The sequence below is a fragment of the Anabrus simplex genome, chromosome 12 (genome assembly GCF_040414725.1).
Source record: "Anabrus simplex isolate iqAnaSimp1 chromosome 12, ASM4041472v1, whole genome shotgun sequence".
Taxonomy (NCBI): Eukaryota; Metazoa; Arthropoda; class Insecta; order Orthoptera; family Tettigoniidae; genus Anabrus; species Anabrus simplex.
This window is the reverse complement of record NC_090276.1, coordinates 60,142,794-60,169,318: the sequence shown is the minus strand read 5'-3', so window position 1 is coordinate 60,169,318 and position 26,525 is coordinate 60,142,794. Positions and strand designations below refer to the sequence as shown.

General features: G+C 38.5%; 1 protein-coding gene across 1 annotated transcript in view; it reads right to left on the bottom strand.

Moving 5' to 3' along the window:
* The window catches only part of LOC136884145 (uncharacterized), a 54,107-nt gene that overhangs the window by 5,210 nt on the left and 22,372 nt on the right, over positions 1 to 26,525 (bottom strand). The window contains exons 5-8 of the mRNA XM_067156184.2: positions 21,425 to 21,637; positions 10,823 to 11,021; positions 3,936 to 4,124; positions 2,812 to 3,026 (exon numbers count right to left, since the gene is read on the bottom strand). Of these exons, the coding sequence (XP_067012285.2) occupies positions 2,812 to 3,026; positions 3,936 to 4,124; positions 10,823 to 11,021; positions 21,425 to 21,637 (816 nt within the window). The remainder of the gene's footprint in view (positions 1 to 2,811; positions 3,027 to 3,935; positions 4,125 to 10,822; positions 11,022 to 21,424; positions 21,638 to 26,525) is intronic.

The following is a 26,525-nucleotide window of genomic DNA, read 5'->3' as shown; positions in this document are numbered from 1 at the left end:
ATATAAAGATAAAGACCCTGTTAAATACAAAAAAAAACTACACAAAGAGATACGTAGAAAATGCAGAGAAGCAAAGGAATCCTGGATGTCTGACAAATGCAAGGAAATCGAAGAACTTCAGGAGAAACATGATCACTTAAACCTATATAAAAAAGGTGAAAGAGCTGATTGATCTACAAAGGAAGCAATTTGGACAAATATTAAGGAACGCAAACAATGAGATTATTTTAGAAGTTGAAGAGAAACTTAAAAGATGGCAGGAACACGTCCAATATCTCTTCAAAGACGACAGATATGATCCTCCACTACCTGACGAAAGAATCAATGAAGCCAGTCCTGAAATAACAAAGAGTGAAGTATTGAATGCCATTAAATTTCAGAAGAATGGTAAAGCCACTGGTCCAGACAGAATTTACGCTGAAGTTGTTAAAGTAATAGCTGAACAGGACTCAACTGTCCTCAGTCTACTAACATCGTTGTTCAATATTTTCAATACATCAGGAAAGATAACTTCTGACTGGTTGAGATCAACTTTCATACCAATACCAAAGAAGCAGAACTTCTCCCAGTGTGATGATTACCATATGATTAGTTTGATGTCCCATGTACTCAAATATTTCTGCGAATCATACACACCTGGATTTACAAAAAATTTGAATCTCATATGGATCAGACCCAGTTTGGTTTCCGAAATGGGATCGGCACAAGTGAAGCACTCTTCTCCTTAAATGTACTAGTACAGAGGATCAGGGACGTGAATGTCGATGTATATGCTTGCTTCATTGACTACAAGAAAAGGCTTCGACTGTGTGAAACATGAAAAGATGGTAGAGATATTAAGATCGACTGGTATTGTTCAAAGCGATTTACACATTATCAGAAAAATCCAAGCAACCCTGTCAATAAAAGGCAATAAGATTGAACAAGTATCCTCCTTCAAAAACTTGGGCACTGTGCTAGATGAGGAATGTGATTCCAAGAGAGAGATAAAATCTGGAATAGAACAGGCTAAAAGACAATTTTTTTAGCATGAAATAGCTACTTACAAGATCGGATCTAAGTCTGCAATTGAGAATGCGAATGATTAGGTGTTATGTGTTCTCCATTTTTCTCTTTGGATGTGAAAGCTGGACCCTTGACCAAAATCTAGAAAAAGGAACTCCAAATATCTTGGGTGCTGAAAATTTCAAATGACGAAGTCCTTCATCGCATGAAGAAACAAAAAAAAACTATTACCTACTGTTAAAAAAAAAAAAAAAAGATGAACCCAATATCTAGGGCACATTATGAGAGGCGAGAAGTATCAGCTATTACAACTCATCATTGAAGGTAAAATACAGGGGAAAAGGTCTGTAGGCAGGAGGAGGAATTCATGGCTGAAGGACATCCAAAGATGACACAACTGCACTTCAGAAGAAGCTTTCCATGCTGCAACATCACGTACGGATCACGTGGACCGCCAACCTCCGCTAGGAAAAAGCGCCTCAAGTAGAAGAAGAAGAAAGAACTTTCTTTATTATTTCAGCACCTTACTTTATTTTCTGAATAATCACCAAAGTGATTCAAGCCCTTGTCACAGGGTAAAATAAGTTTCACCATTCCTTGACAATAGATAATAGTGTCCTGTTTGTTGAACCATTTCATCACTTCATTATTGCTGGGTGACTGCCCCACAGATATTTAAAAATGGTATAAATGGAAAAGTAAATCAGCTGACTATATATTGTATATTTCGATATTTGTAGTTCAAGTCTCCGCCACAGTTTCGAGGAAATTTACTGAGTCACTGTTTTAGACATCTTTCAATATTTCAGCATTTAAGGGCAGTTTTGATTTCTGTTAGCACATAGGTAGCAATAATAATAATCTGTTATGTATCAAGTATTAAATTTTAACTTCAGTTTTATTGTTTTAATTAACTTGTTATAATTAGAATACACATTAATTCAGTTTATAATTGTACTGTAGTTATTTTATTAGATAGTATCTTGTTTAATTATTGGTGTCTGATCTTTGTGTAATCCTTTCAATATTTCAGCATTTACCTTGAGGCAGTTTTCATTTCTATTCAGAGCATAGTAGGTAATAATAATAAAAATGAAAATCCGCTGCCTGTTTCCAGTCATTTGACTGGGTCAGGAATGAAATGAATGAAGCCCCATCTAGCCTGTTGCACTCCTCTGGGGCAATGATTAATGACTGACAAATGAAATGATATTGGAGAGTGTTGTTGGAATAAAAGATGACAGGGAAAACTGCAGTACCCAGAGAAAAACTTGTCCAGCCCCCGCTTTGTCCAGCACAAATCTCACATGGAGTGATTGGGATTTGAATGACAAAACCCAGCTGTGAGAGGCCGGCATGCTGCTCAGACGCCAAGGTGCCAGAATTTTGTTACACAGGAGTTCTTTTACGTTCCAGTAAATCTACCGACTCAAGCTATTTCCTTTACGTCGCACCGACACAGATAGGTCTTATGGCGACGATGGGACAGGAAAGGGCTAAGAGTGGGAAGAAAGCGACCATGCCCTCAATTAAAGTACAGCCCTCGCATTTGCCTGGTATGAAAATGGGAAACCACAGAAAACCGTCTTCAGGGCTGCTGACAGTGGGGTTCGAACCCACTATCTCCCGAATACTGGATACTGGCCGCATTTAACGACTGCAACCGCTGAGCTCATTACTACTCAGTCCGGCAATAATCTTGTTGATATGCACCTTAAAACCATCAGTGTCAGTGAGATTAGAACCCAAGATGCAAATCTGAATATCTCACCCATAGTGGAGTCGAAAAATTCACTTGTAACTTACCCTCACTTTATCCAACACAGCTGATACGTATTTCTCATTCTCTTTTGTAGTGGCACGTTCCAGAATGTATGATACAATCTCCACTACACTATCACCACTCATTTCTAGCTTGTCTATGGCAGTGACTGCAGCCATGCGCACCCGCTCTGACTCGTCCATTACTCCACCTAGCAGTATGAGAGTCGCCACTTCGGATACCTTCCTCCCAAGTGAACCTAGAAAGAAGTCGCCCAGTTGTCAACATTGTGTTAATCAATACACTACCTGGAGTGATTGCTACAGTATGCCATAGCTGTCTAAAGTTCTGCAGCAGCATAGATCAAAGATGGAAAAATAGGAAGATTTACAAAGGATATAAGTGAATTACAAGTATTATATGACATGTTTAGCCCGTATTGTCAACTTTGAACAGTTTAAAGATATTAACATTAAAAGTTCCACCTTTACAATACTTACTTTATCCTTAAAGCAAAGTTATAGGTACATGTATCGTCCTTCTTGTGGACAGAGTACGAGTCCACCTTTTTAATACTGGTCAATACTCATAAACAGAATACGTAAATATGTAAATGTATTCTGTTTATGAGTAGTGAACAATATCGAAAAGGTGGACTCCCATTCTATTTTATACAACATAATGATTCATTGTCAATATGGGCTACATAATGAAATTTATCTCATGTACCAAATATTACTTCTACCAATAGTACGTGATCATCCTCAGCTTGTTAACATTGATGCTTTTATGGCCCGTACTTGTACACATGATATGAGCTTTTGTGCTTATGATGTGTCAAGACATCAAGGTGAAACTCTTTACGTTTCACAGAGAACTTTGCTCCCAATCTTCAGAAGAAAATCTCGTCTGTTCACGAGGAAGACTTCTCCAATAATGAGGGTTTGAATTTAAGAATGCCCCGCTTATTCGTTAGCAGGTGGACTCGCTGTATGCTGGCACAGCACTCCAAGCGGGAGCTTAAGGTTGCCATCAGCGTACCACTTCAGATTCAACGGTAAAGCATTCTTAAATTCAAATCCTGTCTCGCCCCTTGGACCGCGTGTCAAGTTGTCTGGTGCGAGCTGTATTTGTCATCCCTACTGCACTGAAATAATTTGTTACTCACCCAGAGTAAAGAATGCTGCCTCCCGAACAGCTGGATTGTGATCCACTACCAGATGAGCAACTGTTGTTAGATATGTATTGTTAGCGATTTTCAAGTGAACCACTGCTTCCAAGGCTGCAAGTTTCACCACAGAGGCAGGGTGATTCAAGCATAGCAGGAGAGCTTCAGTCACATTCGGACTTACCACATCTGAAACATGTTAAACATTTTCAAATGAGTTTGCAGATCTACTGGCCAGTTTTGTCAGTCCTAAAAAATGGCATAAATTCTGTCAAGTGAAAAACTAGTATATTGGTTCCACATAGTAAATACCTATAAGTTTATTTACAATTCAAAGTTGTAAAAACATCTTGTTAAAATAACAGCATGTTTCAACTGCATTAGGCCATTCTCAGCTGTCTAGAATTAACTTAAAATTAATATACTAAACGTTGCAGAACACAAATAAAATTCACACTCATATGATATATGGTATTTATAAATTAAAATAAGTGCATGTTGAATATTCATCAGAATGGTTCTATGTAATAAATGACAATGATTTAACTAAAAGTTTCTTCTGTTGTTAAAATTGTTTCATGCAAAAATAATGACAGTTGAGTCATTAAAATTGTTGTTCCACTTAATATAAAAACTTCTAAAATGTTACGAATTCACAAATGTAGATCAAATTGATTTTATGCCAGCCAAACTACTGAGTGAAAATCAACTACCGCCCAGTCATGTTGTGCGATATGAAATCTAGAAGGAATTTATAAGTACCATATATCATATGAGTGTGAATTTTATTCATGTTTTGTATATTTAATATATTAATTTTAATCAAAACCGACTTTCAGCCTATTAGGTCGTGTTACGTACATTTAGTACGTGTTGAAGAGATCTTAAATACATTCACAGCTGAAGATGGCCTAATGTGGCCAAAACATGTCCTATTAATTTAATAAGATGTTTTTAAAACTTTAAATTGTAAATAAACTTATAGGTATTGACTATGTGGAACCAATACACTAGTTTTTCAACTTATATAGGTAACATAATTGTCAATACGGCTCCAAATTGAAATTTATTTCATAAAATTCTGTCGAGATTTAGATTATAATGAAAAATGATAGTGCCCAGATTTTGAACACAAATTTCCTAGGAAGGAATATTTGAAAGCCTGTCAACTCTATTTCTTAGCAATGCATACAGGAAACAGATGGAGAGCAGCAACTTACCAAGTAAGCACACATGGAAAGAGTACGTCTAAAAGAAAGACATGGGCCCATTAATTTTGGCTACAGCCATCATCGGTAGAGGTAGCATAAGAATGGTAGCAGTCATTGTCGACTAGTAGACGCTGTTGTAAAGTAAAGGAAAGGGGAAGATAGTGAGATAAGATAATGAAATGGAAAGGGGAGTTAACCAACGTTAAGATTAGGTGCTTCCCTAGACCTGAGCACCAGTTGGCGCCCTACTTGGAACCTCCAATGGCAAGTGGGTGGGAAAGTTTAAGGACTTCAAGTATGAAAAAATCATCAAATAGGGCTTGATGGGGCCGAGTGTGAATGGAGACAGGAAGACATATGTTATGGGTTTTGCAGGTACTGCAGAGGCCACATATTATTCCTTTGACTGGTGTGTTGGTAGTTAAACCAATGTACGAGAGCTGTAGATAAAGTAGTGGCAACGCAGTCCAGACACTCTCAGGAGATTGGGCATGGGAGCGGTCAGGTGGCATTGTTATCGATGCATAGTGTGCATTTTACGGGCATCTAGTTGGGAGTGTTGTTGCTGTGTGGCGTTGAAGTGAAGAGTGTCGATTTCACTGCTCTAAAGCATGTTTACAAAAGGTGATCAGCATTTGCAGATTAAAATTGCAGTTGCTCATGGCAAAAATGCATCAGAATGTTATTGAGGATTACGTGAGACCTGTCGCAAGAATGCATACCATATAGGACAGCTGTACGATAGGTCAAGGTATCAAGCTCTTATTGCAATGATAGCATTGGGGGGTCTTGCACACTTTCTCTGTCCTCAGCAGACATGAGTCCTTGTGACTTCAACATGTTTCCAAAGTTGAAGGAACTCCTCCAATTTCCTGACGTGGCATCTGTACTCCGCGCATCAGGACGCTCCATCACTGTCGTCAACAGAGAACACCTTGCCAGTGGTGTCTTACAACTTTCCGACATTTGGGAAAAGGTAGAGTAATAGACTTTGCAGGTGACTAAATTGAAGATTGCAAATGTACTTGTTAGTTCAGTAAATATTGCTTTCTATCAATACTGCCACTACTTTATTAATAGCCCTCATAGAAAGCTGGGCACAGTCTGCAATGAAGTTGATAGATAATCTCGGATGAAGTGAAGTTGTGATGAGCTTGTATGGAGTAAGACATGTTGGTGGTGCTGCTGGTAAAAGTGGTGCTTGGTGTACATAGATAAGTCATGCAGCAGTTGTGTTATGTTCCATTTCCACAGTTGGAACTACTTGAGTAAAAATAATTGAATTACTTGTAACAATTATATTTTTAGTAATTTTTACTCGTAATCGTTACTTTTAAATTGAAATAATAAATAAGGTAGTTCAACCTATTCAATACAAATAAACACGAAATGTAATGTTACATTCCTATTTAATTATAAGTGGAATCGGTACCAGTTTTGACCCCAATCTGGGTCATCATCAGCCAAATAAAATGCAAAAAACAATGCATAGGTAAGAAAGAAAGAAAATAAAAGATCAAGTCCACACAAAAAACAGTTGAAAAGGCAATGTAAAACAACGGGGATAGGCACTGTAAAATTCAGAAGAAGTAGAAGGTAAGTCACTTAAAAGAAGCAAGGCGCAATCTTCTGAGCAGCAGCATAGCACACGTAAAGTTCAGCATCATCTCATAATGTTTACGAGAAGCGGAGAACAGTGGTTATTTACTCAATCACCACACATGCCATCACAACTTTGAATCACACTCAACCTGCAACCACTTGTATTCACCAGCCAAAATATCTTAACTACAGCCACAGAAGCCTCTTACCATATTAAATATTACTTACTAATGAAATACCCGCCTCATCTTAATTACAGCCTTCCAATACCATCTAATGACAGTAATTAATATACACACTTCACCGCCTACTAATTTAACTACTTAATCACTCTTATCTCATTTACAAATGACACAAACACTCCACTATTTTCATGTGCTTAAACAATTTACTTACTGCTGCTGTTTGTTTTTTACTTCTTGTCACTACGCCTACGTCCAATTTACTCGTCCTACCCCACATCTCTTTTAGGCTCAAGCTTCTCCCTTTCGCCAAGGCATCTCTTGCTTCTGCTTTCTCTCACCAAGCCGTATTTTCACTTCGTTTATGTGCACTTGTCACATCTTGTGCTCCCCCCCACATTCACTCCTTGTATCTTCCTTTCTTCTCACACACTGGCCTCCGTCCTCAGCTCCTTAACTATTGCCCTGGTCTTCCTCCTCATCTCAATTGCTGCTTCCCTGGCTCCTTCTATGATCGATTCAAAGATAGCATGCGCGTCCTTCTCTGCCTTGCTAATTTCTTCTTGCTGCAAGCTCTCTTCCAATGCCCTATTTTCCTTGGTTTTTTCTTTATCCCCACATCCATCTTCACCAACTTTACTGTCTCTAACTTGCCTTTCTTCCATTCCCTTAATCATTACCACTTCGTTCTTCATATTCTCTTCCATTTCTCGTAATTTCATCACTGTCCAAAATCTGGTCCATTGTCCATTGGTTACCATTAATAGTCGACCCTTAATGTAGGCTCTTAACCCTTGCAATCTAGCCCAGACCAAATGTTTCTTCAGAGTGTTTATATTCTTAATCCCTTCTCTTCTCCGTATATTATCCGCGCCTCTTATCATTATTTCCACCATCAGGGTGGAAAACAACTTCACTTTTATCGGCCTATTACCCCGTGCTTTACCTATCCTTTCCACATTGTCAATATCATCTTCACTAAAGTTAATTTTCATCATTTTTTGGATGACTTCCCTAACTTTGTAGATTGTCAGCACTTTGCCCTCTCCTTTTTCTTCCAGCACTCCATACATAAATAAGGATTGCTTCCTGCGTTCTTGGCTACTGTCTTCTACTTCTGCCTTCAGCTTCACCTCCTCTTCCTCCATCTCTCTTATTTTCACCTTGAGTGATATAATTTCTCTCTCGTTGGTTTCCACTTTGGTCATTGTTTTGTCTGTTTTTCCCTGTATCCAATGCATCATATTTTCAAATTCTTTTACTTGTTTCTTCATCATATTTTAAATCTGCTCAAGCGGGCATACTTCTTCCACAACTTCTTATGACCTCCACGTCTTCCCAGCTCATGTTGCCACTGGAAGTTGGGCCGGGGTTTACTTCCACACCCCCTATAACTAGCAGTACCATAATCACCGCTGCCACCAGTATCATCTCACCCATTATTCTTGTTTCCACTTTACCTCCTTCACTCCTGGCTGTTTCCTTCTTCCATCTCCCCTGCCATCTTCCAATAACTACCCGATATTGATCCACACCAATCATCTTCCTCTTCCCTCCCGTCTTTCTTTTTCCACTCACTGCTCACACTCCACTCCACTCCTGCTCTACCGGCACATTCAACTCAGCACATCTGCCCTCGATAGCTGACTAGGTTAGACTGAGAATTAATTGTGACATATTTCTTTATTAGAGCATAATGTTAAAATATGCCATGTTCGTATATTTTCAACTTATTTATTACATGTTAAAAACACTGAAACATGTTAATATGTTGTGCAGAAGCCTCAGTGGCTCAGGCAGCAGCATGTCGGCCTCTCACTGCTGGGTTCCATGGTTCAAAACCTGATCACTCCATGTGAGATTTGTGCTGGACAAAGTGGAGACGGGACAGGTTTCTCTCCAGTTACTCCTGTTTCCCCTGTCATCTTTCATTCCAGCAACACTCTCCAGTATAATTTCATTTAATCTCCCAGTCATTAATCACTGCCCCAGAGGAGTGTGACAGGCTTTAGCAGCCGGCACAATACCTATCCTCGCCGCTAGATGGGGGCTTCAATCATTCCATTCCTGACCCGGTCAAATGACTGGAAACAGGCTGTGGATTTTTAGTATGTTGTGCGGCGTACAATACAAATGGTGTTCGCATGTCACCTAGTGGCCCGCATGTCATAGGTTCGCCATCCCTGTTCTAGACCATTTGCTGGAGGACTATTGGAATTGCATCGAGTTACTTCAGAAGAAGAAAATTATCTAAACGATCCGGATGTCCAACTGAAGACCCTGTCTATGTCTTTTTTTTTTTTTTGGTATTGTTTAAAGGTTTTTCTATATGCACAACTGTAGTCTTGTGTAACTGTCATACAAAATAATAATAAACTTTGTTATTACAATGGGTGAAAATGGGATTCTTTGGACGCTCAACAACAATGAAGGATTCAAGATTCTTAAATACTTGGTACAGGATAATCTTGACTCAAAAAACATCACAACAGGCTGCAGATGGATCAGAGAAATAAGAGAGGATCTGAAGGAAATTGGCCTTAAACCAGAATGCACCACAGATAAGATTAAACAAAAATATCCAGGACACAAACATACAAGAAAAAACACACAACACAAATATTTTAAACACCAGAAAGGGCACAAAGATCGGAACACATGGAAAAGTACTGCGAGAACAGCAATGCCTGAATAGTCACTTTGAAGAGACTTGGATAATGGACCGAAAGGGGTGTTTTAAAATTGCAACTTATGATGCAGTCATTGTTTTTTATTGATGGAAATATGTGGAGGATGAAAGTCTTGGAGGGAATGGGGTTAACAGTAGGTGCAGTCACACAAGATGTACTGACATAAGTCGACACACAGCGCATTGCAGACCTGCAAGATCTGTTCAGGACCTCTTAAAAGTATGAAAGGCAGAAGAAAAGGAGCAAGAAGAGAAGTCTTGAGGGGGAGGAAGATCTTGAGTACAGTTCTGGAGTCCTCTAATGAGTAGATTTTTAAAGAAAAGGTTGCTGAAGTTTAACTGCTTCTAGCATAAATGACATTTTCTGTCCCTTATGAACCTTTTTCTCAGATCCTTTTAAGGTTAGGGGGATGAAATTTTGTACACTGAATCTTACAAAGATAAAAAAGATTTCAACAAGAGCAAATCTTAAAATTTTGCATCTGAGATGTGATAGGTTAATGAGATGGTGGAAATTAATGAAAATATTTTTTAGGCATTTCAAAATAAATATTTAAATAATGGTTTCAAATCACCTAATAAATATGCTGAATGCCTCTTGGGGGATTGTTTTCCTATATGCAAAGATTCCTCAGTTAAAATCTCACAAAAATCTATCAAATAAATTGTGAAAAAAAGGAATATTTGTAAATCAAGATAGAAACAACATTTTAAATTTTGTAAAAATTTTGAAAATGCATACAATAAACTGAAAAGTCATTCGATCATTTGCCTTGTATGTTAGGAATGTTGAGTGAAAAATTTCACAACATTGCCCTAAAATCTATGGGCATAGTGCATTGTAAAGTTACTGCATGTATTTCATAGACGTTTCCCCTGATAACATTCACTACAAGTTGCTCAAAATGCTGCTTGTCACTTTCTTAACACAACAGAACTATACAAGTTTATTGGCTAAGTGTGTATTGGATGCATATACTCTATATTAAAACGTAAGACCAAACATAGTTTGTTATGATAGATCATAACACAGAATCAGGTATATCAAATTTGATAATGATACTTCTGTACAAGGGCTCACTCACTTTGTTGGCAGGATGCATTCATTTCTGTGGTAATACCAGTTCACCAGAGCCTGCTATATGAAGGAAAACATTTATCTATTTAGTTAGAAATGCAAAGGTCCTTTGATCATTCACTTACTTAAAGTACATAAAAGCTGCAGTCCTTCTCGTACCTCAGGACCTTTCTCAGAATGCATTAGGTTAACAACATGATGGTGCACCATATCTGCACACCCAATGTGACCTAAAGCCTTTGCTGCAGCAAAGCGAACTGATTGAAAATAATCTTCTGTCATGGCACGTTTTAGTCGGTCTTTCACATCCAGTGTTACTGTACCCTGGGAGAAAAATTAAGTTTGTTATAAGGTAGGTCTATTTTTGGAACTTGATATGTTTAATGGCAGATGATGATGATGATGGTCATAGCAACAACAAGCACACTTAAATCTTGAAAAATTGTCATTATTATCATTTAAATAACTACTTTTTTGAACTGCTTCTTTTAAAATAAAATATTCAAACGAGGATGTGTCTTAGTCACATCCGCAAGTTATGATGCAGAATATGTACTGCATGATGGGTATTATTGGTATTATAAATTTACTCATTCGGAACAAATATTTCAGATTCCCTAGGGGAATCAACATCTATATCATCTGATGGCCAAGCAGGCATCAATTTCTGATTATGAGACAAAGTCTCTCATAGCGCATTGGCACTGCCGGTGGCTACAATTAGCCTACGCAGCGGCCTCCACAATATGCACTAACCAGCGTCTTGGTAGGTGTGCTAGGTACCAACTGATGAGCCCAACCTAGCACACGGGGGCGAAACGGTGGCAACCAGTAATGAGTTAGCTGGAAAATTTATAATGTCCAATAACGGACCATTTATATTGGTATTATATATCTACCACCAGTTGCGCTCGCCCACCTTAACTGTGAGATGCTCCTGACTTCTGCTCCTTGGCATGGGTGATTTGGGACTTTCTGGAGTTCTGACAAGCCACTCTATTCTACCAAATGCATTTTTCACAATTTTGAAGCCATTTACTGTCGTGACATCTTGTAAAGGAAGGAAAATTCTTGCACTTCTTCACACCACAGTTTTCACTAATTATCACTACTGGTATCTGATTTATTTTATATATATACAGTGTGTCCACATTGAATGTATAATATAATACAATTTAATATCTTGAGAAGTAATAGAGATAATCATTGGCAGTTTGGTCCTACAAGTAGAGAAACTCAAAAGGTTTTTTTTACATACCTAATACACCTGAATATGTGCATCTTTAGTGGTGTGACAGATGCCAAATTGGTACTGTACTCCCCCACCCCATTGGCATGTTTGGTGGTTTGGCCAGATATCGAAAGCTATCTACCAATTTTCCAAAGGCGTCTGTGCCATTTCCAAATTAATATGTACGTGGGGAACATCGTCACTTAGTCCCAGTTGATACTCCAACTGAAAATGGCGTTCCAAAACCTAACAGAGCTAGTGGGACATGTGCTGTGTTGCACAGCTGTCTGAGCTGCCTAACCTTCAAAGAAGAGAGACAGAATGGACACTTATCTCACAGGCCAGCTGTGAGTTGGGATGCATATTTAATTAAAATTCACATGTTAAATGCAGTTTTCACATTTAAATGCATTATTCGAGCAGCTATCGCAATAAATAAGGTAAATCAAAAGGTGGTTTTTTTTTTCAATTTGCTTTTTTGTCGCACTGACGCAGATAGGTCTTATGGCGATAATAGGAAAGGGCTAGGAGTGGGAAGGAAGCGGCTGTAGCATTAATTAAGGTACAGTCCCAGCATTTGCCTGGTGTGAAAATGGGAAATCATCTTCAGGGCTGCCGCAACAGTGGGGTTCAAACCCACTATCTCCCAAGTCCAAACTCACAGCTGCACAAACCTAACCGCACAGCTAACTCGCTCGGTCAAATGACACCTCACATGACATGACATGCTTCAACACTGGAGTTCAGAGCTACACTAATTGTTAGCTGTGCCACATGGTGATTTTAGTACCTCAAGATGTTGGCGCTATTGCATCATCCAAGAATGATCTTCCTATATCAGCTGACATCATTGGACAGCATTGGAACATTCATCCTGCAAAGATATCCTGGTACCACTTACGTATTGACTAGCTGACTAGATCTTCTTTCACCAGGCGAGTTGGCAGTGCGGTTAGGGTCGTGCAGCTGTGAGTTTGCATCCAGGAGATAGTGGGTTCGAACCCCACTGTTGGCAGTCCTGAGATGATTTTCTGTGGTTTCCCATTTTCATACCAGGCATATGCTGGAGCTGTACCATAATTAAGGCCACATTCACTTCCTTCCCACTCCTAGGCCTTTCCTAACCCATCGTCGCCAAAAGACCTATCTGTGTCCGTGCGACGTAAAGCAAATTTAAAAAAACCTCTTTCATATTCAACTTTAATTTCATTTCATTTCATTTTAAATTCTTTTTTTTAAATTTGCATTTAATCTTGTCTCCAGTTTCACCTGGAGTGGAATTCAATGAAGAAATTGCTTTTTGAACAGGTTCAAGTAAGTCATGGAGGAGTGAACCACTAGATTATAAACTCTCAAAGGCTTTTAAAAGTGAAGAAAAACATGGACAGGTGAAACTCACACCTTTGACAGAAACGCATTCACCCATGGCTTCATGGACACATGCAACATGACCATCTTCAAGTTTGGTCACCACTTATTTCGTTCGATCAAAATTCTCTTGATAAAATGAAAAACAGCAGAAAAACCGCACACCCCTCTCACTAGGACAGGTTCAGGCAACAGAAGAACCTCATGCAGGCAATCTTTATGGATCTAGATATGAGCTGGTGCTTTCAGAAACAGGTTTTCACCCCACCCCCACTTATAATTAAATCATTAACAGCAGGAAAGAGTGAACATATTTTTTCTGCAGTGGGGTATAATTATCATCATCATCATTATCATACAGCAAAGGCTCACTCCTACTGTTCTTTTCACTTCCTTGTAGTCTTTACATCCCATCAAGTATGTCTTCCTTGGTCTTCTCTTCCTTTCTTTCCTAGTATTTTTTCCTTCAAAGACGTTTACTAGGAATTAATTATGTCTCAGGATATGACCCACAAGTTTTATCTTCCTTCTTTCCATATCCTTTATCAGTCTCCATTATTCATTGATTTCCTTTAGAACATCTCGATTCATTGTTGTTTTTCTTTCAGTCCAGCATGTCTTCGTCATTTTCCTCCAAATCCATATTTCAGTTGCTTCCAGTGAATCTCTTTCCATTTTTCCAATAGCCCAGCTCTCACAATGGTAAAGTAGTACATTCCAGACAAACAATTTTACAAAAGCCTCTCTGGCTTTTGCCGGCCCCGTAGTGTAGGGGCAGCGTGCCCGCCTCTTACTCGGAAGCCCCGGGTTTGATTCCCGGCCAGGTCAGGGATTTTTATCTGGATTTGAGGGCCATTGGGGAGGTTTCTGGGTTTTAAACTTGATGATGATGCTTGTTGTTTAAAGGGGCCTAACATCTAGGTCATTGGCCTGGTTTTTAAACTTATATGGGTATTTATTAAAAGACTTTATTTTGAAAGGCATGTTTAGCAAAAACTATTCTTTTGATTTCAGTGATTATGAGTCCTAAGTAAGAGAAATGTTGCACTTGTTCTATTTTGGAACTTCCTATTCTTATGTTTGTATTAACTTCCCTGCCATCTTTGCTCACAACTAAAATTCTGGTTTTCTTATTATTGATTTTAATTTTGTAATGTCTCAGTGTATCACAGAGAACAGTCAACATTCTATTTCATTCCTTCTCAGAGTCTGCTACTATGGAAATGTCATCAGCAAATCTAATACTGTGGATTCTTTTCCCATTTATCTTTATTCCTTTAGTCCTTTCTTTTAAAACACATATTGCTTCTTCAACAAACCAAGTGAAAAGGTATGGTGACAGCGGACAACCCTGCCTCACTCTTTTCTTAATTCTTGCCATCCTTGCACACCCATTAACTGCTACATTTGTAAACTGGTTCTTGTAAGTTTTCCAGATGAGCCTCCTATCTTTCCAGTCAATTCCTTCTTTCAAGGTGAACCATACTCCATTAGCATGTTTCTCACATGCAATGTTTTACTATGCAAATGAGTTGTGTCAACCTCAGTTCAAGGAAAAACTTATGTATTTCCATCGATGCGCAACAGAGCGCACCACTCTGCATGATGTGTATTGACGATCTTTTCTTTTACGAGACAACTAGGTTTTATCTTTTTGACACATATCTTTGCCTTGCTTGCTCGAGATATTTTAACAATGGAGCCCAGGCAGTCTGGAATTGCCTTTCTCTGTTTTAAGTGGATTTTTAACTTATTTAAAAGAGCCTTTACTACATTCATATTGTAAGTTAAGTATGGATATAACAGGTATGTGCTTTTAGTTGTTACTTTATTATCACGATGTTTGTAAACATTTTTTTTACAATCCTTGATAACTGGTCGATGTGCGTCTGTGTACTTCGGTGCGTGTAATGACCTGTGTGAGTGCCTGTGCTTGTTATTATGATTATTGTTCATCTGGAATTTTGGTCTCCGACTCATCGCATTTTTGGTGCACTTCGTTTTGTTGTACTTCGCCATCTATAAAGCCACGACTTTCGTGTCGACTAAAAGTTTCATTTGGGTTGTACAAAACTCGAGCTTGATGGGCTTTGGTACGTGATCCTGCCTGTTTTCCCTGATTATATAAATATATATATATATATATATATATATATATACATTTATATTGTGCTCCCATAGTGCATGCTACTTGTTGAATATGCAAGACCTGGGACTGTGTTAAGGTGAGTCATGTGATGTGTATTGGCACCTTGTGTGAATGTTTCGAATGAATGCTGGTGTCTGAACGAAGTGAAAGATGGGGTATCGATTAGTTTATTTAAATTTTGATTTTAATTTTTTGATCTTGTTTCTGTACCTTATTTTCTTTTCTTGGTACAGCATTGTTATTTATTTGGCCATGCCTTTACTTTGAGTTTGGCCCAGCCGCCTGTCGGCCATGTCTACACTCTTATTTTCTAATCATCACGCTTGCCTGTAATCCTCTGTTGTTTAATATCTCTGGACCAGAGATGCTGTACTCAGCACCCTGTTGATACCTTCCTTTAATTTCTTGCATTTTTATGTTGATCTCTCTGGACGTGTGGGCTGACATTTTTTTTGTGAGTGGGAGGCTTCTATTGTTGTTGCGCAGATAGCAAAAGGAAAGATATGTGGTGTGAATAATGTAATCTCGTTTCATTTATAGTAGTCTTAGATAATTATCCTTGTTCATTAATAACGAGGGCCATCTTCAGTTCAGGGCTGTCTTTCTGCCTTCCCTAATCGGGGTCTGCACCTCAATTCTCCCGATATGCGCATTTATCCACATCGCGTTAGATATGTAGGGGAGGGGGTTTGGCACAAAGGTCATATTTATGCATGGGTCAACATGGCGCAGGGTGGCAATTTTTTTCAATTTTAATATGCCATGAGTTAGAAATTTATAAATTTAGTATGTGTGCTCATGAACAGATTCAAAGAGTCGTCAAGTAATTAATTAAACAACGTGTTAACTTCAAATATGTAGGTACTGATGTTTGATCTCAAACTAGACTTTGTCATGTCACCTTACAGTCATGGTGGAAGGCAAGTAATATTGGTTTCATGCATTCTGTTTTGACATTAAGTGGCCATGATCATTAGGGTATTAAGTCTCTGTGGTCTGACACTGAGGTTAGCTATTTCAAGTCCCGCTGGTTGAAAAAGTTTTCACCATAAGAATATTGGCCAACAGGGCAGGAGAGGGGGTTATACATAATTTCTAATCACTAGATTGCAAAACAAAAGCCTGGATTCAGATTGACGCGTCTCCGCAGTGTTCATACAGAGTGACGGCATATGACATTATTGTTGATGGAAATTCATCCATCAGATGGAGACATTAAGTCTTGAGTAGACCCCTTTGTGCTATTCGACAGGAGTAGGCTGTGTGGCACTGGGTTTCATTCTCTCCCTTTCTACCATCATATATCACATTATTCACTTAATCTCATTAACTCCTTTGATGAGGCTGACGTCAGGAAGGGCACCCAATCGTAAAAACTTGCTATAAAGATTGGTTCATGTCCATGGGGGGACTTGCTTAGGAATGTTAGGCACAACAGAATACAATCTAGAATAGCAGCAGCATTCACCCAGAAAGTTTACGAGGTACATGAAAAGGTGGCATGTGTTGCTGATGGTGAAAGCAACCGGAGAATAGATATAATCGCAATTGACCGAGAAAAAGACCTAGCATATATTCTGGACCCCACCATTAGATGTGAGGTCGATTCAAATTAGCTAGCAAAGGTAGACGCAGAGAAGCGAACCATCTATGAACCAACTGTCAGCTACTTCAAAGAATCATACAACATCCCCTGTCCAAGGGTTGTAGGACTTTTCATCGGAGCAAGAGGAACCGTATAAAAATTCTTAGTTGAGTTTTTCAAAAGTGTGGACATTCCCAAGAACCTGTACTGTGATTTAGCCGTCTTGGCTATTAAAGGGTCCACCCAAATTGTTAGAAATCACCTCTACAGTACTGCATAATGAGAAGGATTAACTCCAGAAAACTCTTCATGGTTACACATACATTCAATATTCAAGTGTTTTGGTATACTTTGTTAGATTTAGGCAGCCTGTCATTGTGGGAAGTACAAATAAATAAAAACTCACTTCATACTTGACCCCGTAGAGAAACGGGACAAGGGTTGGACCAACCACATCTTGACTGACTAAGTGTTAGACTATATATTTCTGTATATTATTTCTTCCTTAAGGGGAGTTTGAAAGGCCTACCCTGCCAATGTTAAATAAGCCAAGATTATGTTCCTATATTTTTGGAACCAAGGAAGATACGACTCTGAATTTTTTACCGATGACATTGCTATATTATTTATGTGAACTGAAGCAGAATTAAAATATAGAAACCAAAAGAACGAGATATATTACATTTTTTAAAAGGTGCCATTTTTTACACAAAATATTTGTAGATGGACACCCCTTACTTCATGTCTGTGGAAACCTGTGCTATGATTCTGCTTCAGTAAGGATAGAAAGATATAATAAAGCATCTCACAAAGTTTCATGTATGTATCAAAAGTAGTTTTTCAGATACAGGAACATTAATTATAAAAAAAAAGAAAAGTCATTTTGAGAAAATCAGGTTTAAAATTTGAAATTATAAGAACTCACTCAGATGTTTGAATTAAGGCTCAAAAGCACCTTGCAGCATAGTCAGTATCCTCTTCCCGGTACCCCTCCTTTTCTAAAAACCTTTTCCTTCGCGATGACCTTGCTGCTTTGGTGTTGAACTCTGCTGCACGCTGTGCCTTGGCAAGTTTTAATTTGTTTTAATGTTGCAGTCCTTTCATAGTATGACAGCCAGGGTTGATGTTGAGATGCAATAACACTCTTACTCTTCCCATGTTCCCATCATTGAATGTTAATACAGCAACACTGACTCCCCATTTCAAAGTTCTTAACCCCACAAATCAATACATTATTGGGCACTCGAGCCCAGATATTATTGTTGAAAGACTCATTGGGATTCCGTGTGTGAAGGCCTGGATGAGCTAGGTCTCTGTAGATTGGTTTGATAGCTTCCATAACTGCTACAGGTATAGAATTATCGTGCTCAAAATACTCTCCTGAAACTTCAGCCTTCCAGATCCCAGTTCTTCAAAATGTTTACCTAATTTAGATTCACTTGCACTGGTAGGAGGCGTGTCTGTCTTCTTGATTGGTGTCACATTTTGACAATCTGTTTCTCCACTGTTGCTGGATTCTACCTCATGTGAACCACATTGTCTTGTGTTTTTAGTATGCTGGTTGCCACAAAACTTACGTTTCCCAAATAGACTCGCACTTCCAGGCATATTTATACTTTGTTTACCAAAATAAGTGCAATCAAACTACACAGAAGCACTTCCAGTGAACACTAATTCACATGAAATTCAATATTCATTACACAAAAGCAAGCATAGCGGCAGACCTATTTCAAACAGAAGAATAACGAAAAATGAGCGCCGAGTATTCTCCATCGATAGGCGAAAACCACAGCCTTCTACGTGCAGTAGTTTCAGAGATATTCGTAAATAAAGAGATGCATGTCCAAAATCAACCAGCCAGACGGATATGCAAGCAATGTTATAAAATTAAAAATAAATACTTCTAGCACTCACACAGAGGTAAATTATATACCATTTTAATCATGAAACACTAAATAATATTGTAGGACTTATTTTTTAAAATGTCAAAAAATTCACATTTTTGCCTTTCAAACTCCCTAATGTTTTTAATTTGTATATTGATTACTAATTTCACTCTCTTCCTTCTGAATATTTTTACATATACTGGCAACTTTGCTGGTGGTGGTGGTGGGGGGCAAATTTAGTAAATGGCGTGGGCTGGCAAAACTGTTAAATACATCTCTGGGTGTAATCTATGTGCTAAACAATTTAGATGTATAAGAAAGTCTTATGCTGCACCTGTGAGTAATAAAAGCACCTCATAACAATTAAAATCAATTTCAATTGGCCATGATGTACACTGAGAATCATTCACAAATCTTGCTACTGTGCTGTGGTTAGTTTTCTGTAGTACTTTGCAAGCAAGAAAATGAGGTCTACTGGATCCATCTGGATGTAGCTTACGAACTATGAAATTGGCTATATACTGACCCCATATATTGGTCGTTTCATCAACTGATATCCAGTCATTGTATCCTCCAATTATAGTTCATATTGTTTTCAGAATAGAAGCATACAGTAGAGATAGATAATTTTTTTCTGATACTGTAATTCACTTAGAATCTTTTAATTTAAGCTAAATTTATCTAGAAATAATCAGAAAACTAGATTTAATTTATCATGGAATGTTACTGCATACCAAAGCCTTAAAAAGGTCAGCTGAAAATGTATTAACAAAGGCCTTGGGTTTGATCTATGTAAGAATTAGTTGTTGTTATTGTTGTATGCCATCTTTCTTCCCCTCCTTTGTCATAGTATGTGCAGTTGTTCGTGAATTTTGTTCAAGTTGATGTTTATTTTCACATTTCACTTTGAACAAACTTGACAGCACATGGCAACACCATCTGTTTAGCAGCCCTACGAACTGACACCCACTGATCTTATAAATATATATTGCTGCTCCTTTCTTTGGACATTTTCAGCAAATGAACACTGAAAAATGAAATACAGACTACTAAAGAAAAAATAAACTGAAGAGACTCCTCAAAAGACACATCCTCTGGTGTGGCAGAAGGAATGCACAAAAGTCCTACCACCTCACTTTCGCCCAAGCTACCTGCTTGTTACTGTAAGTAGTAAAAAAGAAGGTACCGTTATTCAGAACTGAAAATACCATACCTTTCCTACTACAAAGGATTCCAATATAAAGACAAAACAAATTTTGTTAGACATATTGAGGTTATCCCCTTAATTTCAAATTTATATGCAGAAATATTCTGCTATGTTTATCATATGCAGTACCCTCAAAATGTGCATTTTCAAAAACATCCAGGAGGAACTCATTAAAAGTGAGATCTTGGGAGTGAGTTTCATGCTTTTAGTCAACTTCATTTACACAGAAAATGAAAGCAAATTAAATTGAGTGCAGTTTGTAACCAAACTAAAATTAGATTACAATGATCAATTTACATGTTCAGCTGAACAGTTCCACAGGAATGTGAAATAATTAATGACTAGGAGGTAGTAGAGGAAGCTTAACACACAACTAGAACTTATAAAACTGAATACTATATTCCAAGATCATGATCACTTTCAATAGCTAAGTGTTTTATTTTATGCAGGAGGTCATAGAGTAATACTTTGGGTTCATTTACTTATATTAACCTACTGATTATCTTTTCTCCTTTTACATGAGGATGGCTGCCTACTTGGCTGTAGATCTTCCACTTCTAAAGCCAAACAGTTCCTCTTGCAACTCTTGTTCTACCTTTTTTCTCCTTCTCATCTCTAATATCCTTTCTAGTATTTTTGCCACTTATGATAAGAGTGTGATTCCTCTATAGTTATCACACACTTTTTCGTCCCCCTTCTGAAAGACTGGTATTATTATTATTCCCTTTCTGCTGTCTTCTGGCCCATGTTTCTGTTTCCATATGCACTTTAACAATCTGTACACTCATTGTAGTCCACACAGGTCCAGCTGCCTTTATCATTTCCATACTAATTTCATCCATCCCTGGTGCCCTCCCCATTTTCAGCACAATTTCTCACATTCAGCAGTTTATCAAAATACTCCTATCTTCTCTTTATTTCTTCTGAATGTGTTGCCAACTGTCCACCTTCCTCTTTCATGAGCTTTATAAAAACTCTTTCTTTCGTATTACTTCATATAATTCCATACAGCATTCTTTTAGTGCCAGCCATCCATTTCCATCTTTTGTGTGAATTCTTCCCAACTTTTCTTCTCTTACAATTTCTTACATTTCCTTTTATTATCAAGATACTTCCTTTTGCTTTCTTATCTTTTATCTCTATTCCATTCTTGCCATGCTTTCTTTTTTCTTTCAATGCTTCTTGTTATTATTTATTTACCTAATTTGATCACAAATATTACGTAAATTAACAATGTGAACTGTGATGGAGTTTAGCGTTCCTGAACCACCTCCTTACTACTGTCTTACTAGTGCTAAAACCTTGAGAAACTGTAGAGTGAGACATGTTCTTATTCGCATCTCATAGTTACAGCTGTTGAGGTGCTGTCCCACAGAGCCTGAAACCAGAGGTGCCTTTTCACTGAGTCTGCGTAGTGCAAAGAGTAAGGGATTCAATTCCTTGGGACGATATGCCTTCTCCCAAGCTCCCAGAACGACGTTCAGGACTGGCCACTCGAGTATTCCACTCACAGCCTATATAATTGGAGGGAAAAAAAAAGCATATAACAGTTTGACAACACATTAAGTTAGAGGTTGATAATACAGGGTCTCACATATAAACTAAGACTGTCGAAGTGGCAATTTTACTCTCCGATTTGTGTTCTGCAGTATGGGAGGCGTGTGCATGGTTCTTGACCTTGCAAGCAGCCTGCAAGTGTTCGACCAATCTAAACAACGAAAATGATCAGACAAGTTTAATGATTTTTGTGAGAAGCTCTTATTTTCATTGCAATAGGATAAACCACTCTCATAGTGAAGCTTTGGGATGGACAGATGAATAATCATAATGCCTCCTACTATATGCATTCATTTTGTGCACTTTACATACATAATATAATTTTGAAATATTGGTTTTCAAAACAGAAAACTGAAGATGGATATGGTTTCTTCGTACCATATAAATATATATGTATATACATATACCTTGGGATTAGGAACTCCAGAATATGTGTGACAAACTTCAAATATTTTATCAATGAACTAATCATCTCAGCAGTTAATATTGCGACAGTTATCATTGCAACACTGTATTTTCATAGGTATAGTTCTGGTTTCATCTTAATGGTCGTGTGAACAGTCATAACTCTAGTTATTGGTGTGCAGAAAATCCTAGAGGTGTTTATGAAGATTCATGTTTGGTATTCTGTTAGTTCAAGATGAATAACTGGGCCTATTGTTTTCGAGACAACAGTAAATGCAGAGAGGTACCAAGATGACATTTTGATGCCGTTCTTCTATCAGTTAACAGTTTCAACAAGATTCAACCCCTGTTCACATAGCAGAAGATTCCCTTCTTACAATCTTGGAAGTGTTTGCAGACTGAGTGACCAGTGCTGGTCTATTTCCCCCTCATTCTCCAGATCTAACATTGTGGGATAAACTGAAAGAAAAATTGTATCAAACATATCCTCACACATTGGAGTAAATGAAAGAAAACATTAGGAATGAAATCAGAAACATTACAGTGGCAGAACTCACTCACGTCAGCCAGAATGCCTGTATAACCCAGGAAGGACGACACTTCCAGCATCTCTTACATATTAAGATTTCATACAAGTTTATATACACACGTAAAGCAGGGCAGCCGTGTGCGACATAAGTTTGGCTGAGATAGCTGCCACAGTGCAGAGTACAAACACCGTGCGTTCTGTCTGAGTTTATACGAGAGACCCCGTATTGCTGCTTTTTGTTCATTACAACACTACTCATTACCACCACAAATAAAATTTTAAAAATACCATATAGGAGAAAAAATTATAGTTCAGGAAAGTTATTTTTTTACAAGTTGTTTTACGTTGCACCGGCACAGATAGGTCTTATGGCGACGATGAAACAGGAAAGGGTTAGGAGTGGGAAGGAAGCGGCCGTGGCCTTAATTAAGGTACAGCTCCAGCATTTGCCTGGTGTGAAAATGGGAAACCACGGAAAACCATCTTCAGGGCTGCCGACAGTGGGGTTCGAATCCACTATCTCCTGAATACTGGATACTGGCCACACTTAAGCGACTGCAGCTATCGAGCTCGGTCAGTAAAGTTATGGTAACCTTTCCAAAATACTATGACTTAAAAGATATTATCATGTCGAAACATGCCGTGATAATCTCCAAACTGATCTTCTACCATGCACAGCTCATACCTAGGCAACAAGTCCCTTCCATGCGAAAAACATCCTGCAGTGCCAAATTATCCCCTCCTTCCCACTCCCAATTAAATTTAACTGTGGACACTGTAGAGGCCGGCATTTATAATTCATCTGACATTTGCCTCATTGAATATAGAATTTTCACGACCGCATTATAATCAAAACAGACTTTCAACGTATTAGGTCGTGTTACGTACATGTAGTACGTGTTGAAGAGATGTTGTGGGTTCGGATCCCACTGGTGTCTGGCTGGCCATTTTTGTTCTGTACTTAAAATCTCTTCAACACGTACTACATGTACGTAACACGACCTAATACGTTGAAAGTCTGTTTCGATTTGCCTCATTCATTCAAAAAGACATTGACAAAGTTGTGAGATGGACAGCAGACAATGGTATGATGGTAAACAAGGTGAAAAGTCAGAAAAGTCAGCTTGTTTTTCCAAGAGGAGAATTCCTCTTAGATTTAATTACTATATTGATGGGGGTGAAAATGTCTAATAGAGACTGCTGTGAATATCTAGGTGCTAATACAAGGAAAGATCTTCGTTGGGGTAATTACATAACCAGTATTGTAAATAAAGATCAGAGATCTCTTCATATGGTTATGAGAGTATTTACAGGGTTGTAGTATGGATGTGAAAGAGAGAGTGTATAAGCTCTGGTAAGACATCAATATAGCGAGCTCGATAGCTGCAGTCGCTTAAGTACGGCCAGTATCCAGTATTCGGGAGATAGTAGGTTCGAACCCCACTGTCGGTAGCCCTGAAGATGGTTTTCCGTGGTTTCCCATTTTCACACCAGGCAAATGCTGGGGCTGTACCTTAATTAAGGCCACGGCCGCTTCCTTCCCACTCCTAGCCCTTCCCTGTTCCATCGTCGCCATAAGACCTATCTGTGTCGGTGCGACGTAAAGCAAATAGAAAAAAAATACATCAATAAGAGTACGGTTCGAGTATGTTCTAGTATGTGGGACGTTCACCAGGAGAAGATCCAAAGGAAAGCAGCGTGATATGTTCTAGGTGATTTCCAAAAAAAAGAAAAAGCAGTGTTATGAAAAAGTTGCAAACTCTGTGCTAGGAAGACTTAGGAGTAAGAGGATGAACAGCTCTACTAAGCACAATGTTGCACAATATACACTTCATTCCATATTGATGATTTCAGTTACACCAATATAAATATTACATGAATCCTTCTGTTCAATACAATATACATCGACAGTGAGTTTCTATCGGTTGGCCGGCAGGCGCGCCAGGTCATCACTTCCCGTTACACAGCGCAGCGACAACACGGCAATGCCCGCAGGAACAATAATGTGGCATTCCCTGGAGATGACCTAACACCTGGTGTCTACCCCACAGATTTTGGTGTTGGTTCCCCACCCTGCATTAATGTCCACTACTGGACAGTATATCCGAGGCACACTCAGAAGATAGTTCTGAGTAGTTGTCCAGATATTTCTATCAGAAAGTGGAGCTGCAATATATATGCTTCAGGACTAAGTGTTTAGCACAGATAATATGAGACTGTGCTACCATGACCATCCAAGCAGTCCGAGTAGATGCAACATGATGTCCTTGGGGGGTACTGTGGCCATTAAGGCTACACTAGTATAAAGCCTATTTTTCTTTCCAACACCAACCTTCTCACATTTAAATTGGTGGAACACTCATCATCATCATCATCATCATCATCATCATCATCATCTAGAGCAGTTTCCAAACACAGGCTGGGTCTGCTTGAAACATAAGCCTCTCCATTGTTTTCTGTCCATCCACCACTTCTCTTCTCTCACTCTTGTCCAGTTCCTTCCTCTTGACTCAATGCTCTTCTTTACACCTTTTAGCCATCTGTACCTCGGTCTTCATCCAAGTCTCCTTCCCTTCAACACAATTTGTAACATCTTTCTTCGTATCCTCTCTTCTCCCATTCTCTTAAGATGTCCATACCACTGCAGAGGTACCTCATTTACCATTTCCCAAACTCACTCATTTCTTACTCTGTCCATTCTTGTTAAACCTGCTCAACACCTTTGAAACTTCATTTCCCTCTCCTTCATTGCCCAGTTTCTGATCCATACATCAAAATTGACACAAAATAAGTCTTGCAGACAATTCCTATACATATCTGTGGTACATTCCTGTTCAATATTAATCCTCCCACACTCTTAAAGAGTCAATTAGCACACCTTCCTCTTTTACTGATTTCCATCCTGTTTCCTCCATTTTCTTCAATTACACTTCCCAGGTATTTAAAGCTTTGGGCTCTTTTCAACTGCTCCCCTCCTAATTACATGCCATTATATGCTCGGTTCTTGTTTCGTGTCATTATCAGCACTTCACTCTTTTGTGCTGAGAACTTCATTCCATTAGATGACACAACTTGCTCCCATACATTGAGCTGTTCCTGCACTTCACTCTTCCTGCTTCCCCATATTAGTAGATCATCTGCGAACAACACTGCTTTTGTTTTTCTCTCCCCAATGGTCTATATCGTATCATCCATCACCACTAGAAATAGTAGAGGTAAGAAGGCACTCACATTCAATAAAATAGAGTGCAACGAAACACTGAATAATAGAATAGAGCTGAAGATGGAAAGAAAAGTGTGCAGCAGAAAAAGCAAGAAAAAATGAGTGCAAGTCAGGCGTGGTGGGGAGGTGGAGTACTCCAATGAGGTTAAAGACATGGAAGTAAAAAGGAAGTAAGAATAATACAGTAACAGGTGTATACAGGTTATGAAAGTATGACCCATTTTATACCCATTTCATTTATTTCTTCTACTACATTCATCCGTAATTCGTCTGAGGACCTTGCTGTTTACTTCGCACGCACATACGATGGAACAAGTAAAGTCTTAATTGGAGCTAAGTTGGGGTCATCACCTCCCACCTGGAAGGCTAGTGCACAGTGAGAAATCTAGTGACGAATGAGAGTACCACTTATTCCTTACCAATGGTAAAGCATTCTTAAATTCAAACCTTATTATTACAGAAGTCTTGCTTGTGAACAGACAAAAAATTTTCTTCTGAAAACGCAGAGCAAAGTTCTCTGCGAAACGTAAAGAATTTCACCTTGTTTTCTTTACATGGCAAAAGCCCAAAAGCTTATTATCATTTTCAGTTTTAAGTATTAACCCTCAATCAGGTGCATAGCAGTCTAAATGACCAAGCTTTTAAAAGTTTGAGAAAATATACAGATTAACCACCTAATCAATACACA